Source organism: Chelonoidis abingdonii, chromosome 24, assembly GCF_003597395.2.
Source record: "Chelonoidis abingdonii isolate Lonesome George chromosome 24, CheloAbing_2.0, whole genome shotgun sequence".
Lineage (NCBI taxonomy): Eukaryota > Metazoa > Chordata > Testudines > Testudinidae > Chelonoidis > Chelonoidis abingdonii.
Genome location: NC_133792.1, coordinates 24,099,920 through 24,118,106, shown reverse-complemented (window position 1 = coordinate 24,118,106; position 18,187 = coordinate 24,099,920). Strand labels below are relative to the sequence as shown.

General features: G+C 40.6%; 1 protein-coding gene across 2 annotated transcripts in view; it reads left to right on the top strand.

Annotated features, from left to right (window-relative positions):
* NR6A1 (nuclear receptor subfamily 6 group A member 1) overlaps positions 1–18,187 on the top strand; it is a 165,178-nt gene that overhangs the window by 11,907 nt on the left and 135,084 nt on the right. For both annotated transcript variants that reach the window (XM_075060438.1, XM_032767506.2), the window contains exons 2-3: positions 949–990; positions 10,977–11,036. In XM_075060438.1, the coding sequence (XP_074916539.1) occupies positions 10,994–11,036 (43 nt within the window). In that variant the 5' untranslated portion in view covers positions 949–990; positions 10,977–10,993. The remainder of the gene's footprint in view (positions 1–948; positions 991–10,976; positions 11,037–18,187) is intronic.

Genomic DNA, 18,187 nt, shown 5'->3' with positions numbered 1-18,187 from the left:
CTGCATTACATTATTTAGTCATCTATGGAGAAAATTCACAGAGAAAACAACATTGTTGTAATCATGCAGAGTTCTACTCTTCAGAACTCCCTTTCTTCTCTTCCCTCCCCCCCATTAATATGTTTATTGACTAAGAGTGGAGATAAACAATAACTTGAACTTGTAAATTATTCCCCATCTGCCTCTCAGCATGTGGCAATTTAATCAAAGAAGAAATTTCATGGGGAGAAGTATCTCGCTCCTTATCTTTCTGGAAAATAATTGCGAAGACGGGTTGCATGATCTCTGATGTGTACTCTTGTGGGACTACACACATGCATGCTTTTAACAGGTCTGTGTTCAGATACATAACAGCAGTTCTAACAAGACGTGTAGTTCTGCTATGTACCAGACACGCAATCTGAGCTTATTGTAACACCACGTTCCCGGTGGCTGTCACTGGGCTATGACAATGGGGACAGATTAAATTGTCACGTACTCAAATCAGCAGAGGAAACCTTGTGGCCCCCTCAGTTATCTTGCAAATTTGCGTGGGTACATTTTATATATATATAAATAAATAAAAATTCCCAATAAATAGTATTTCACTGTGTTTAATGTGAAGAATGGCTGTGTCTAAATGGAAAACTGATATGTAGCCTAAATATATGGTGTAATATGTCCTCTGAGCATCACTATTTGATACTTGATGTGATTCAGCAGCTGGATCTTCATGTATAAAGTCGAGTTACAGTAGCATTGTCTGTTTGGATTCTAGAAGGTGTAATGCTTCTGCAACTATTACTTATATCTGGTTTAATATTGTACATGCAAAATCTTTTAAACTGTTAAAAGCGGAGGTGGATTGCTCAGCCTTTTCATGGTGGAAGTAAGAAAGATGTATCCATTTTACAAGACACAAACACAAAACATTCAGTGCTGATACTTACTTATTTTTTCCCTTTGTAGGATTTTGTCGAGAGTCTTCCACAGAACATGATCCACCTCCTAGTAAGTATTAGATGTAAGTGTTCTTGTTCTCTTCCAGAAAAGGATTAGTGCAGGAGCAGTTCTCTAGGAGGTATCGATGGGATGCAGATTATATTACAAGTCTTATACTTCATGAAATGTCTTACTCTCCTTTGGCAGTAGATGCCTTTTGCTTGATTATTTTGGGATCAGGAGAGGAAGGTCTTCCAGAGCTCCTTGCATGGCTAATGGCTTCCCTCCCCCGGTTGATGTCTCCTACCACAGCTTATCAGTGCCATTCCATACAGTGTCTGTAGGGTGCTGCTGAATTAGTGGGGCATTTGGTCCCACAGAGGTGGAGTTGCTAGGTTGATTAATGCCTGTGAGGACTGCATATGCTCTTGATTATGCTTGCTTGCTCTTGCTTTATTATGCTTAATCTTGCTTTCATGTCATAGAATCATAGAACTGTAGGACTGGAAGGGACCTCAAGGTCTTCTCATCTAGCCCCCTGCCCTCAAGACAGGTGGGAATGCTGGGCTTGCTTGTGGTCTGAACTACTTGTATGTTTTGCATGGCGTCATGTCAGGGATAGGCAACCTATGGCACACGTGCCGAAGTTGGCACACGAGATGATTCAGTGGCACTCACGCTGCCCGGGTCCTGGCCACCAGCCCAGGGGGCTCTGCATTTTAATTTAATTTTAAATGAAGATGCTTAAAGGTTTTAAAAACCTGATTTACCTTATATACAACAATAGTTTGGTTGTATATTATGGACTTGTAGAAAGAGCCCTTTAAAAAGTTTTAAAATGTATGACTGGCACGCGAAACCTTAAATTACAGTGAATAAATGAAGACTCGGCCCACTACTTCTGAAAGGTGCCGACCCCTGCATCGTGTTGTGCTATTACTAGATTACCAAAGAGGCCTTAACTTGGGTGTGCACAGAGTTGTTGAATAGCTAACTGTGCTGATACCCTAATGTCGGCTTGTGCTCTTTGTGAAAATCCTGTTTAGTTCAGTGATAGAAATAGGTGTTCTGCAAACAAGAGTAGTTTGTAATGGCTGCAAAGCTAATTGCTTTCCAAGACTTTATGGTATTTTCCCAAACCTTTTAAAGCCTGTGTTCTCAACATAGGATGTTGAAACTATCCTCCCCTTCAATATAGTTAGAAGGGAGTGGCTGGAAGTTAAAGCCACACAAATTCAGAATAGAAACAAGGCACAATTTAACAGTGAGGTTGATTAACCATTGGAACAAACTACAAAGGGAAGCAGTGGTTTCTCCATTTCTTGATGTCTTCAGATCAAGACTGGGTACCTTACTGGAAGATATGCTGTAGCCAAACACAAATCACTGGGCACAATACAAGGGTAACTGGGTGAAATGTAATAGCTTGTGACATATAGGAGGTAAGACCAGATCTAATGGTCCTTTTTTGCCTTAAATTCTATGAGTGTATGAAGAGTCTGAATCCTACATCTATATTTCCTGGCATGTGACACTTCACTCTATTTGAGTCCACATGTTCATGATCAATGGATACAAAAATCCAAACTGTTAAACCATTTCCTTGTCATGAAATATTAAAGTAACTGACTTCTACAGGAAGTCATCTGGTAAGACTTGCTATTAAGATAACATAATAGTAGTAATCACTTAGTGGGCCATGAATACAAATATTTCTGAGAAATGGGGAAGTGGTTTACATTTCTGTATATTACCTGCATCTGCAACTTCATTTAGTGACCTCTAAGGAAGAGTAGTAGTATCGCCTCCAATTTACGGATGAAGAAAATTGGTGGGTGTTTATGCTAAAATGATCAGCAGTGAAATATTTAACTGTTTAGATTTGAATTATCCTAATAGGGTTTCAGAGATCTCACTTCATATAGTTGAATGCCCAGGGCACATCTCAGAGTGACTATTTCACATTCTGTGGTGATAAATGACTGAATTTGCATTGATTACACTGAGGACACAGTTGAAAGTTCTTATGGCAATCATAATGGCTAGTTGCTCAATTTTTTTTAAATAAAGCTTTGATTCTAGAAGAGAAATGTAGCATATTCTGCAGAATTGTGGACTACACAAGTCCCTAATTAGAGGGCACTTAAATATAGTATTACTAATTTAACTCAGACTCATAGCAACTCTGTTTTTGCTTTGCTATATCAAGTGATGACCAAGTCATAACACAGAGCATTTGCATGCGTGGGCTAAACTTACAAAAGAGTTCACTTCCCAACTACTCCTACTTAGGTAGCAAAGTGGTCACAACGTCAAAAGTGCTAAGGACCCAAAATGTTCACTTCAGAAAGTCTGGTCAATAGCTTCTGTACTAAGCTCCAGTGAAGCCAGTAGCCCTATAGCTTTTATCTCACTTGCAGTCCAATGCAATACATAATTTCAAGAACGAAGTGTAGATATGTACTTCTACACCTATTATGGGGTGTGTCAAACTGTTATGGATCTGTTTCCTTTCCATTATGTTCATAAATGGGAAGTAAACCCGGCTCTGACATATCCCGTATTAGTGGAAGGTACTGCAAAAAGCTTATGTAGTGAAAAATAACCCAAATTATTACTTGTCTTTATTCTTCAGGTGAGACTAGATATCCCACCATGGTGGGTGGGTGGGTGTGTGTGTGTGTACGCATCAACTTCAGCTCTGGAGATATCCTTGGGCTGCTAGACTGTTGCATATTTCCACTTTAGCAGTGTGTATGGTTGGAATGTTTCTATTTAAACATTGGTTTACATTCTATATTCCAGAAGGGTTGGCATCTTAGCTGCCTTCCTGCTGCTGTCAATACTTCGGATTCCTGCATTGCTTCCTGGTGTGTGGGAGTCTCTTTGCCAAACCACAGATGCTTAATACAGATGTAGGTGTGAGATCCTTGTAAATTTTCAACGTTCTGGATACCTGATTGTGAGAGGGGGACAGTGTAACTCGCATGCTGTTTGCCTGCTGATGTAGAAATATCCAACATCTGCTCAGAGTGCTGTGTCCTAACTACCATAGCCGCTCTACACTTAGAAAGATGACGACCTTATGTAGCATTACTAAGACACTCTCAGAGCAGAGATCTTCAAAGTCCAATGCTATGTCACAGGTTCAGGCTAAGTTCATTTCTATGAGTAGCCTCCATATATCCCTTTGATTAGCATAAGCAGGGACAAGGGCAATCAAAGGTCAAGAGAAGTTCAAAATAGCATAACCTTTTCTTGTGTTACCAGTTGGCCCTAATCCTGCAATGCTCATCAAGCTTTTCTTCAACATGTTTACTATACAGCTGTAAAACGTCAAGAACAAGGCTTGGCCTAATACAAGGGAAGTTGGAAATCTAGCGTTTTAAAAATAGATGGTATTGCTACTTAAAACAGGAGAAATAATTGATTTATGTTATGGTACCCAATTAGGCTGTAAAGTGAGAAATGCTTAAAGCAACCCTGTGGCTTAAAGGCAGCTCTTTGCTGAACAGAAATCAGAGCAAATAGGAGGTACCGTAATAAAGGTCATCAGCTCCATGAGCTAAATTATTAATTCCTTTCATGCCACTTGGGCTTGTAAACATACATAATACAAGAAAACAATTGGCACTGGTCGCTTATTTGCCAGAAAAAAGGTCATAGGGTAAGTAGTTGGATTGGCAACAGCTGCTCTTCATAATTAAGGAGCTATTTTGTCCTTTTTGTCATCTTTTAGAGCAAACCTGTTTCTAGAATCTTAACTGTCTAGAAATCCATATCTTCTCCATCTTACCCCCTCTTAGCTGAGCCATTCTTAAAAGTTAAACATGTTGCATGTAATGAATTACAGGAGTACAAAGAAGGGGAGGAAGAACCAGCAGTCTTGTATATTTTGGAGCTTTGTGTTGAAAATGGAGTTTTTTGCTAGCTTAGGATAAATGATACATGCTTAAAATCCAACACTCCTTGAGAAAGTGGAGTATAATTTGTGCTTGTATACAGGAGAGCATAATAAAACATAATTGAAATTGAAACTGTAAAGTGCATAATTTATTATGATTTAAAAGCAGTGTCAGGAATTTGTTTTGCTCTGAACATCACTATGCTAATTGTACAAGAATAGAAATTTTGCTCTAAATATTAAAACAAAGATCGTTAAAGAAATGCATATCTCTCACTGCATTTGTCTTGTAAGAGAGGTAGTTTTAATCAAGTAAGCTGCATATTGTGGAATGAAACTCGATAAATTATTACAGGTGTTTGCAGGTATAGCTTACTGCTTTAAGTGATTCAGTTATTCAGATGTCATTTCCCTTGTGTTGCTAACCACTTCTAACTGAGACTGTTCTCTGCCATCTGACTGACTTAGAAGGCAGCTGACCCCTCCTCCTGCAAACAGCAGTAGGTAACTTAGGTGGCCATCTGTTGACCCATTACTTTAGCCTTTTTGAGAGCTAAGAGTTGTCCCCATGCCAATTTAAATATTAGTGTGCACTTACCCCTCCAACATTTCAGCAAATTGTCACTTTTACACTTGTGCTTAGTTTTTCATGTTACAATTCAGCAGCATATGAAGATAAACAAACAAGTGTAACAGGAGATGGCCCTAGATGAAACTCTTCCCAGTCATCTAACATAAATCGATATATTAAATCAGTTTATAGGTAACAAGAAGGTAACAGTATGGTTAGTGCTCTTTGATAGGGCTAACACTTCTATCACTAAAAGCAGCAGAGAATCCTGTGGCACCTTATAGACTAACAGACGTTTTGGATCATGAGCTTTCGTGGGTGAATACCCACTTCGTCAGATGAATGTAGTGGAAATTTCCAGGGGCAGGTAGAGGCAGGTGGTAGTAAATATACCAGTGCTAGCAATGCAAGCTAAGAGATAACGAGGGTTAGTTAATCAGGGAGGATGAGGCCCTGTTCTAGCAGCTGAGGTGTGAAAACAAGGGAGGGAGAAACTGGTTTTGTAGTTTGGCAAGCCATTCACAGTCTTTGTTTAATTCCTGAGCTGATATGGTGTCCAAATTTGCAGATGAACTGAAGCTCAGCATTTCTCTTTGAAGTCTGGTCCTGAAGTTTTTTTTGCTGAGCAGGATGGCCACCTTTAAGGTCTGCTATAGTGTGGCCAGGGAGGTTGAAGTGCTCTCCTACAGGTTTTTGTATATTTGCCATTCCTAATATCTGATTTGTGTCCATTTATCATTTTCCGTAGAGACTGTCCAGTTTGGCCGATGTACATAGCAGAGGGGCATTGCTGGCATATGAGGCGTATATTACATTTGGTGGACGTGCAGTGAATGAACGGTGGATGGTGTGGCTGATCTGGTTAGGTCTTGATTGGTGTCGCCGGTGTAGATATGTGGGCAGAGTTGGCATCGGGTTTGTTGCATGGATTGGTTCCTGAGCTAAGAGTTACTATGGTGCGGTGTGCAGTTACTGGTGAGAATATGTTTCAGGTTGGCAGGTTGTCTGTGGGCCGAGGACTGGCCTGCCACCCCAAGGCCCTGCTGAAAGTGTGGGATCATTGTCCAGGATGGTTGTAGATCCTGATGATGCGTTGGACGGGATTTAGCTGGGGACTGTATGTGATGGCCAGTGGAGTTCCTGTTGTTCTTTTCTTGGGTTTGGTCTTGCAGTAGGAGGCTTCTGGGTACACGTCTGGCTCTGTTGATCTGTTCCTTATTTCCTCGTGCGGGTATTGTAGTTTTGAGAATGCTTGGTGGAGATTTTGTAGGTGTTGTTCTCTGTCTGAGGGGTTAGAGCAGATGCGTTGTATCCTCAGTGCTTGGCTGAGACAATGGATCGTGTGATGTGCCCGGGATGGAAGCTGGAGGCATGAAGGTAGCATGCAGCGGTCGTAGGTTTTCGATAAGGGTGGTGTTAATGTGACCATCACTTATTTGCACCGTGGTGTCTAGAAGTGGACCTCAGCCGTGTAGATTGGTCCAGCTGAGGTTGATGGGGGGGTGGAAGCTGTTGAAATCTGTGGTGGAATTTTCCAGAGTCTCCTTCCTTCATGGGTCCAGATGATGAAGATGTCATCAATGTAGCGTAGGTAGAGAAGGGGCGTGAGTGGACGAGAGCTGAGGAAGCGTGTCCAGGTCCAGCATGAAAGATTTCGGCATTATTGTGTGGGCATGCGGGTGCCCATAGCAGTGCCAGCTGATCTGGAGATATATATTTCATCAAAATTTGAAAAAGTAGTTGTGTGTGAGTATAAAGGCACAGAGCTCAGCAGCCAGTTGTGCTGTGTGGCATCAAATCAGGGATCTGTGTTCTGACAGCTTGTATTCCATCTGAGTGTGTGGGATGTTTGGTAGAGAGCCTCTAATGCATGGTGGCCTAGGATGTGTTTTATGGGAGGTGACCAATGCAGGAATTGTATGGTTGATCCTCAGGAAAAATCGATGGAGATAGCTGGGAGTGCTGGATGGTGCATGGCTCTGAGTAGCAAAGTCACATTATGCCGACAGTCTTTCAGTGAGTAGTGGGTGCCAATAATGCCGAATGATGGGGTCCAGGGATTTCCACGGTTTGTGGATCTTGAAGTAGTAATAGAAATAACATGGTCGGGGCTCTAAGAGGTATGATTGATTTGTTTGGTGTTAGTGTAAGGGAGTGTCTGAGTAGATGGTGCAGTCTTAGTGTCCTGTAGAATTTGGTATTGGAGAGTTGTCTGGCAGCCTCCTTTTGGTAGTCAGCCCTGTTCATGATGACAACAGCACCTCCTTTACTTCTATCACTGAGAGGAGATGGGAACACACAAGGTAGTTTATATTAAACATTTTTTTTCTATCTAGAAAACTTGGAAAAATATACTACATAACGTGAGCATGTGCTCATTGAGACTGAAAGTGCAGTACCACCAAGCAGTGCTCCAAAATATTGGTGTCAGAAATGCCAGCGAGAATAAACTCAGATATAAATACTTAGCAGATCTGGGCAGTAAAACGTCTCTCCTGTCTCCCACTGGAGTGTAGCACGATGCCTTTGAGAACCCTAAGCTCCCACTAATAGTCTTCATCTCAACAGTTTTTGGTCCATGACTGCTGATTCATATACGATGTTATCTCTCTTCTCATTCCATATACTAAGACAAAGTAGGGGTATGAACAAAACATTCTTGATAAGTGAAGCTAGAGTAAAGTAGGGAATGAAGGGCATATAACTACAGTGCTCTGCCCACAGTGCACATCTGCTGTTTCCTACAAGAATGGTCTGTTGTAAACGCTTAAACATTTATTTGTAGCTGTAGTGTACCTCATTACTGTAGCATTTGGACACATTTCACATTACAAACAGATGTATAAACACCCACCAGGAGCAGTAATACTGTCTGTCTTCAATCGTTTATTAGTCCACCAGGGAATAAGTTGGAAAAATAGGAAGATAAAATGCAGGAAAGAGTTGGCCAAAGACAGACCCTTGTATTGTGCTATGAAGGTATACTGCCAGGAGTGAGTTCTGTGGTTTAGGAATGTAGTGTTGTATATTGCTGCATTGTTTTTGGTCTTAAGGGTAGATGTGGGACATAATCTACTAGCAAGAAAACTGATACTCTGGAGATTCTCCTACTTGATGGACTTGGGAGATCATGGGGATGTGAGGAAGAGACAAATTCAAATGATAATGCTACAAAAGCAGAGTCACAATCCTGTATATCCAGACCATAATGAAAAGGTAAAATATAGGAAGCATTACTGGGGCTGGGGGAAGAAATATGACACAATGCCTGGGAATCCTGGACGTGCTTTTCAAAAACAAATTCCTGTTGAAAGTGGTTTCTAAAGTGAGAATAGAAGGCTTCATCAGATCTATGATCACAACTGAACCTATTTCTTGTAGATGGGTTCTTCCTAGATGTAAACTTCTCCAAAGTTAGGGCTCCTGTCTGGAGTTAGACCCGTCTGGAACCTTGGCTCCTCTTTTCTTCCCCCAGCTGCATGATATTCTTCTATATCTTATACATGCTCGGAGCTTCCTTGTGCTGGAGGGAAACTACTTCTGGTGCAGCTGCTGATCAGATGTTGGGAGAGGGCCCCTGCATTATGCAGTATTTTGGAGGGGATATCTTTTCTGATAAGGATCCTTTTGAAGGGGCTCCAGACCCTGTTTGGATCTCATCTTCTTGACCCCTTCTGCCATTTCTAGGGCTGACGCATTTCAGAGGTTAATATGTAGAATTTAAAGCTGATGGAACCTAGAGTTTAGGAATTCTTTGCAAACGGATGAAAACGTAGTTTTCAGACAGTTACACATGCCTGTTATCTGACTAGAGAAATGAATGCTTTGAAACAATAGCACATGTTTTTATGGAAGATAGACATCTCTTAAAGGGATGGAGGATAAAATAAAATTGCTTAAATAAAAATCCTAACTTTAGTACTAGTGTCTCTTGATACCTTGAGATCTTAATAAAATGACATGAATAAATACAGTAAAGGTAACTTTCTTTTTGCTGTGTAATGTCTGAAGAACAAACTTTGAAAAATACACGATGGTGACAACTAGAAGCACAAATACAGTTTGTTTATCATGGGAAGAGTGGGATTAGCTGCTATAGTACCTACAATTGCATAACTGTTTTCACCCAACCTGTTTCCAGAGGCTCATGACTTGCTGAAATTTTCCAGTCTTAGTCTCAGCCCAAAGACTGAGAGTGGTTTTTTTGCATAAACTTGGAGTAAAACTGGTTCAGTTGTCTAAGTTATTGGTAAAGAGTGGAATACTTTTCTCCATGTGAAAATTGTTGAGATCCTTTGAATACTTCTAGCCCAGCACTTTTTACTGCAGAAAGTCAAACTTGCATTGAAGTAGCCACAATTGATTATTCTGACATTTGGTTTGCATATGATTAAGCTATGACCCTCTCACAGAATGTGTACTAAGTCCTTTTTGATATTTTTAGTAAGCTCAAAGAGTACAATTAAGACTGTGCATGCATGTGTGGCATATTGATGGTGTGAAATGGTTAGGGTGGGCTGCTACATTCTGTAAGGTTTAAGACTGCTCTGTACAACTCCTTAAGTTTTCAGAAGGGCAAACTTAACTCCTAAGGACCTCCTGAAATTCATGGGAGCAGGAGTTCCAGCAATTTTGTCATTTCTCAGATTTTTGGGCAAGTCTTGATACTTAGTGCTTTTATTCAAACCCCAGGTCCTGAAGTCATGTGATGCTCCCTTTTTCAAATGAATGTGACTAAATTTCTAGATATTTAAACAGAAGCTTGAAAACATTAACCAGGCACAACTGAGCATTGCAGCCATGTCTGCTTGAGACTGCATTCTGGGGTTAGTAGGGTAAGTGCGATCTCCCTTCTAGCTACATTTCAGTACTGTATGTGTATGTAAGGTTCAGTTTTGAACCACAAATGGTTGCAAACATTTTAAGGGTTAGTGGCTTACCTCCAAAGTCTCAAAACCTGGCATATAAAAATCCCATAAATACATTACTTTTAATATCATAATTTTTAAGCCAATGTCATGACCTTTTGGGGTCTGACTCATGACTTCTGAAAATTTGGGGTTGCAATGCACTTTCACAGGTGGTAAACTATATAGTTGAGATTATGGAATTTAGCTGTTGCTTGTAAGTTAGCAACATTGTAGAGTAAAGATACTCTTCATATTTTTTAAATAAGAATCTAGAAAAATGTATCAAATCTACATTTACAAGAATGTTCAGGTTGCATAAATAAGCACTCAAAAGTACTGAAATACCAAAGTGAATGTTACAATATTTTAAGCAATATTTTTATGCCCATGTATGCTGCCATGTTGTATATGCATGGATGTGTGTAGTGTCTCTCTAATCTGGAGATTTATGTCAATTTTAGGGAGGAAAAAATTAATGCTGAATTTTGTTTTCTCAGATATAACAAAATTGAAATTAGCCTTTATATGCAACTGTCTAACATGATGAAAAGGGGGGATGAACAGATGGACATATGAGTGTAAACATGCATTTATTTTAACTTTCAAAATTAAATATTGCAATTTCTATTTTAAATAAATGCAAGTGCCTAAACATTTTTTTTCTTACTAGCTACAGATGTCGAAGAGATGAGTTTCTCATCTCCTGGGCTTCCCATGAACTCTGTGGGCAGTAAGTACCTTTCTTTCTCTTACCCCACATGATTAGGTTGCATTTCTTTTTCATTGACAACTTCCTTTGTTTTGAGATTGCCAGTGAATTGAAATAGTACTTCAGTATAGAAGTTTTTGAAGAGCAATGCAGTAAAAGAAAGTTCACTTAAGGAGCAGGGCATTCCACTTTCAGGAAGAATTCTTATTTTCTCCCCCCCTCCCCACAAAAGTGCCCTAGACCTGGTCTATACTAAGTTTTGCCATCATAGCTATGTGCGTGATATATGTTTTTTAACTGATATAGCTATGCTGGGAAAAAAACCTTTTAGTGTAGACTCACTTGATCTGGTACAAGCACTTCTATACCAATAGAACTGCATCCACCCTGTAGAGTTTGCTGGATTAACTATATCAGCAAAACCCTTCTCATGAAGACATGGTCTTGTATGCAGATATTCTCCTAGTGATACAGACCAGGATTTTCAAAAGAGATGAAGGGAGTTGGTGCCCAGGCTTAAGTTTTTCAATGGATTTAGGGCATTTTAACTCCCTTATGCTACTTTGAAAATCTTAACTTTAGGTCTTTCAGAATCCAGTTACTTCACTAGTAATGGCTTATTTTTAGTCTCCATCTAGTGGTAATAAGTATATCTGAGGACTAAGTAATCCACTAGGTGGCAATAAGTCCTTATGAGGGATAGGAGTTTATAGGTGTAAATTCTAAATATCTAATTCTAAACAGAGGCAGCAATACAGTGCAGATTTCCCCTGCTTTAAGACGATGTATTTAATTTGTTGGAAACTCCCTGGGGCATTCTCAAAATAGGTAAACAATTAACTGGCAGTTTATTTAGAAGATAATGGTCAAATAAGTTTCAGGGGCAACCACACAAACTCAAGAGGTTCGAAGTCCAGAGATGCTCTATCTCCTTGACCTCATTGTGCTGGGGGATTGCACCTCTTTGCATCTGAGAAATCATTTAAATCCTTTGAAGAAGCTTTCACATAGCAATGTAGTTCGTGGAGAGTATTTTAGCTGTAATTTTTCATGGCTTGGGCATTTAAAATACGCTCCTACGGCCTGACTTTCAAAAGCATATGTGGAATTTCTTGCTTAATTAGTCTATATAATGAATGATTGCATGGACAAATCAGATTTTTGTGTGCAAGTGGTGAGGCCTGCATCTCGATTATTTGCAAATATAAATTGGCAGTTTTACAGGTGTAGTTGTTGGAAATGCATGTGCAAACTAGGTGCACAAACTGAATGTGCATATTTTTGAAAATCAGCTATGATGATTTTAAAAAATAGTTTAACATTAAATCTTTATTGCGCAGCATTACTTAGATTTATGGGTGTCGCATCTCCGTAAGGCACAAAGTGTATTAAGATAAATGTAATTTTGTATAATATCCTAGCATCTGATATATTTGCTGAATGCTCAAGGTAAGGCTGCTTAATAGCAAGAATTGAACTATGGTTTTCCCATTCGTTTTTTGCAGCGTGGTATTATGGTGATGTGCTTGTCAACACTTGAGCCATCTGTTTTTCTTAGTTGATCAAACGGGGAAGGCTTCCTTCTTTGCTGCTGCTTTACCAAATCCTTTCAGGATTTTCAGAATTTATATGAATGCAGAAGAAGATAAAACAGAGTTCCCAGATACTTGTTTATGCATCCAAAACTTTTACTTAAGGTCTGCAGAGCACCCATTTTATCCTTGGCTTTTTGCAGCTTATTGTGCCAGGGAATTGGGCTATCCTTTTGCTGTGACTCTCCTGGGTTATTAGGCATTTGCTTCAGATTTTTGTTTAACTCAGTGTCCTTGACTAAATTAGTTTTACTAATGCATCTTTGCAGTTGAGGTGAACATGCTTTGTGTTGTGTTGGGACTGCACCTCTTCTGTACTCCCACTGAGGTAGAGCAGAACTGTCACTGTACACTGACTGACGGTAATTGCCTTATGGAAAGCACTAGTGTGTGTGCTGCTTTCATTTCATTGTAGGTCAACATCACTTACAATGTCTTTGAAAATGTCTAAAGAGAACAGCCATATTTTGAATGAAGATGCTCCAAATTCTCTATAGAAAGAAAGCTGTTTTAAATTGCACAAGGGCAAAAACTGTATCTAAACCCAGGAACCTTGTCATTTGTTTTGTACTTCTTGAATTTTTAAGTATGTAAAAACATGCCTACTCCCCAGTTGGGACCTTGCAGGCTGCTCTTTTTGTAAAGTCATGCTGAAATATTTATACCATGTTATAAATCCTTGAAAATAGGATGTTTCACTGGAGCTGTACTGAGGTGGTGGTGCTAAAACGGAGGTGGTTACATTAAGTGAGCAGGGCATTTCAGTGTTTGAGGCTTGGGGAAAGATCCTTTAAAACTCCAATTCTGCAGAGTTCTGTCTGTGGTTATCTTTACACCTGAGCAGTCCCATTGAGTTCAATGAGGATATTAATGTGTGGAACATTAATCACATGTGTAAATCTTTGCAGGATCAGAGCTGAAGATTCAAAACACTGTTAAAAGCATTTGAAAAGAATTTGTGTGAACAATCCAGCAGTACTTTTTAGTTTCCTGTCCCCTTGGGACGTATCTTGCTGTAGAGAATTCCAGCCAAAGGGAAGTACAGCATGTGCCTTTAAAAAGAGCAGTGCCTTCCATTTTGCTGCCTGAGAAACAGGCCCTTTCAAGGGTCTTAAACCTTTAAAAGAAAATAGTGTGTATTTTCTTGTGGGTGTGGTAGAGGAGTGTGTTTTGACTTGTGTTTGAGATATGAAGGGACCAAATGGTCAGAATTCTTCTGTGGGGTGTGGAGGGGATTGTGAAAATCTGTTCATCTGTGTTTAGACAAGTGATTCTATTAGATTGCAGGACCTTCAGGTTCAGGCAATTTAACAGATTGCAGATAAGACAAGTACTATATCCTTTACTTGCATTACCAGGTGACTAGATTTCATTAGTAAACTAGCAATCCTTGAATAAAATTTATGGAAAAGTAAGCACAGCAAGAACTTCAGTCCATTTCAGGATGATCATTCATATTGTGGTAATAAGAACAATTACAAAGTATTATGCGCTATTTTCACTGGCTAGTTGGTAAAGCCTTTGGCCATATGGCACTTTCCCTGTAAAGCCAGGGTTGGAGTGGCCACACCTGTGAGCACCTGGCCACAGACTGTCACCAGCAGCTGCAAGAAGGTTTGAGACCTGCTGCTCAGATCAACCAGAAAACAAAACCAAAAAAGGATTATTTGTATGAATAGTTGGCTGATTGGATTCTAAGAGTAACTGGGCTGCTACTTTGCCTTAGGAGGTCTGCAGCAAGCTTCCTGGAGACATCCCTTCTGATAAGCTAGCTGGCTTCAGCTTTCTGGGCAGATTTCTCTGCTTGGAGCACATCACAAACAACCAGAGGAGTAGAGAAGCAGGCAGAAGGGTGCATAAATGCCTGGGCTATCTGGGGATTAGCTGTGCCCCTCAGTTTTATTGCTTGCTTCTGAACCACCAGCTCTGGAGAGACAAAAGGGGGAGCCTTTCAGACAGTAGGGGGTAAAGGCCTTTTGGTTCATTATTTCTGAATGCTTTCCCACTCCCCCTTAAGGTGTAAGTCCAGCCCTTAAATGACTGTCTTGTTGACTGACTGTGGTCATGTGGTTGCATATGTAACATTGCCTTACTCATTATGGTATTCAGTGGAACAACATGTATGCTCCACATGAAGGCTTCCCTTATCTTTCCCTTGAGCAGGGCCTTAGGAAACATCTATAAAGTTCAAGGAGCTCACTTAGAGATCACTTTAAGAGTGAGCCTTTCAAATATTACTTATTTCTATAGCATCATAGCTTGTGTGTGTTTCCCTTCAGATCTGTCTTCAGTGATATCTTAGGACATGGAAGCCGCTCTCCTTCTGTGTTTTGCAGAAGGGGGAGGGAACCCTGTAAGGGCAGGGTACATATCGTGCTGAAGGCCTGAGATTTGACAACCTTTATTAACACTGAGCCACTACCCCTTGGAATTCCAGCCCATGCAGGGAACAATTTCATTCAAGTGTACTAGAAGAACAGACCTCCAACACAGTATCAACTGATCACGGTCAGAGTGCAGTCAGTTGTGTACTAAGAGCTAACTTCAGCCCTGATAAGCCAAGATGTACCTGTGAAAGTGTTGCAAGATATCAGTGGCCTTAATGCAAGAAAAGATACCAGATCCTCAACCATGCTAACATCAAATACGCCAAGTCTACTGAGGACAGTTTCATCAGCCAGAATGACCATGGTCGATGTCACTCCAGGCATCATGTAATGAAATGCCCAGATCTGGTTCAATCCTGTGAATTCAGAAATTTCTGGGGCAGTGCCATGGGTGGTGCCGGGTGGGGTCAGGGCATGCACACTTTCACCCCTTGATGGAGAGCTTGAGAGCACAGTGTGCTCAGGTATTTTTGTCCATTCTGGAGACAGGGCTGAAGCACACAATGCTGCATTTAAATGTAATGAACAACTGAAGGAAGGCCAGATCTCTGTTCAACTGACTTTTTTCTCAGTGTCAAACCACTTCATGCTCAGGATCTGGTACTGACCACACATATGGAATGCCTCTAGCCACTCCAAGTCTGACTGTAAGAGGTTATAGGTTTCTGGTCTATATAGCAATACAAGTACTGTAGTATGCAGGTTTGATAGACCCTGAACTTTGTTTCAGCACAAGCATGTTTTCTGAATCCATTAGCAAGCCTTGGACTTCACATTAGAAATGGCAAGCCCTGTTTGTCAAATGTCCAGTTTGCTGCAACTATTGAACTCTGCTTCATCAACACTCTCCAAGGTACGTGGATTCCTCCCCCTGCTCCTTCCTGCACTGGTGATTCTGGTGGCCCAGCTCAAAGGGTTCTGGAGCTTGGTCTTCTGCTATGAGATGTTCAGCCCCATGGTGTAGGCAATATCTTGGAGGGTGGGTCTTAAACTCTGTGAAACCATACTATGGGTGTTGAATAGTCGCTCTTCCTGGACGAAGGAAAGAAGGGGAGGGAGAATCTTCTGTATTCTCAAGCATTAAAAATAAGTAAGTAATAAGCTTTGTAGCAGGTGGTTAAGCAGGCAAAGGACAGTAGAGTGTACATCCCAAGTTCAAGTGGAGGTTCAGGCTCTATCTTGTTCATCTGTTATCCCTCTCTCTTGGAATAGGGCCTATTTTCAGCAAAAGTCTTTTTACAAATGGAGATTAATAGGCTGTAGCTACAGCCTGATCTCCCGTGGCCAAAATAATCACTTTTTCTTCTGTTCATAATGTTCTTCAGGACAACTAAATAAAAAATAAAATGTCAGAAATGAGTTAGATTGTCCCTGCCTTGTCCAGAGATCCTGGTTCTCTTGTATCCAATTCAGGAGGCAACCTCCGCTAAGTTAGACCTAGCCTACAAGAAGGATCTGTTCTCAGGCGTCAAATTCCACATGCAAACCCTGTAGCTAGATTAATTACTCTGGATATTTGAGGTATGAATTTAAATAGGATATTCAGCTGTTTGTATCATCTTCATTCCTGAGAGAGTATTCTATAAACAGCGCATCTTCAAGGGCCAGGACCGTAAATGAGGCATAGTGCTAAGTATTGGTATGGATGAACCTAATCGAGACAAGGGAACGTGTCTTGTATGGAGTTGTTATAATAAAGTCTTAGTATGGGCCAAACCCTCAGATGCTCTAAAATCAAAGTGGTAGACGTTTCTAGCTCACTGGAGATGGCGGGATTGTCGTCTTAACCTGACATACAATGTCCTAGAGTGCCCTTGTTTTTCAACACTACACCAGTGAGATCTCCCTCTTGGGACCTAAATCTTGTATTAAATACCCTGTCTAAAGCATCCTTTTGATGTCTTGTAAAAAATGGACTTAGTTTTTTTATCTTTAAATGTTGTCATCCTGGTTTCAGTATCTTTGGCAAAGTGTTTTTGGGGGGTAAGTTCTTACTGTGGAACAACAGTCCCACACCTCTCATGATAGCAAAATTGTGTTAGGATTTATCACAGCCTTGATTCCCCAAACAAACCCAAGTACAACAAATGTCATCTTCTATACTTTTCTGCCCACATGCAAAAGACCATTTTAAACAAAATCCAATCAGTGGAACAAAACAAACTCCTGCCCCCCCGCCCCCAATGGCATAATCTTGCTGTCAAGAGAGCTCTAAAAATCAACCTTTAATGCTAAGTACCCAATTCAGAAAAATCTCTAGCTCTGTTGGCCTGCAACATCTAATAAATAAACAAGGGGTGGGGGGAAGCTGAAAAGTGGCACACTTAGAAGCATTCAGAAGTAGAAACTGCATTCCCCTTGAATGTTTGTGCTCGTTCATTCAGAGCCAGGAACCCTCCTGGCCTGAATGATCATTTAAAACACAGAGATGTGAAGGGTGGCCAAATGGTCATGTTTACATATCTTAAGTAAGTTTTAAAAATTAAGGGTATAGACCTGATCAGTCCCTGCTGTTGGAGGGAGGGCTCTGCATCGTATGTTTACCCAGTAAATTGATACATGTTTTTAAAAAGTCTAGCTCATTGTCCTTTGTTTCTTGCCCTGGTGACATGCTGCAGTTCGACATCCCATTGTGATCGATCTGTTACATAGAGAAAATTTAACTGAAAATTTCCTTTCTTCTGACAGGAAGTCTGCAGATCCAACATACCTGGCACAAAGATTATAGTTCTGAGGAAGACTTAAACTGTCAGTCTCCTCAATCTACTGTACAGGCACTAATGTATGTATATAAATATCTTTCACTGGGATGAAATTTGAACTTCCTCTGCAGTTGGACTGGTAATGAGCAAACTCTTAATCACTTCCAACAGCTCTGTTAGGGGACAATTGGGGGAGTATCTTGCTGTGAAGAGCCCTTAGCTGCTGGAGTTGAGTCCTTTCACCAGCAGTTCCACCAAGTCTCATGGGGATGCAGAAAGTGTCACTGCAACTCAGTTTGTGGGAGGGAAAATATATTTTTGGGGAGTGGTGCTGTCATAAATGGATAGGTAAGGTAAGGGTTAAGTTTCTTTTACCTGGAAAGGGTAACCAAACACCTGACCAGAGGACCAATCAGAGAACTGGATTGTTTAAAGTCAGGGGCGGGAATTTGTATACCAGGGGTCTTTGTTGTTTGCTCAGCTGTGAGTAA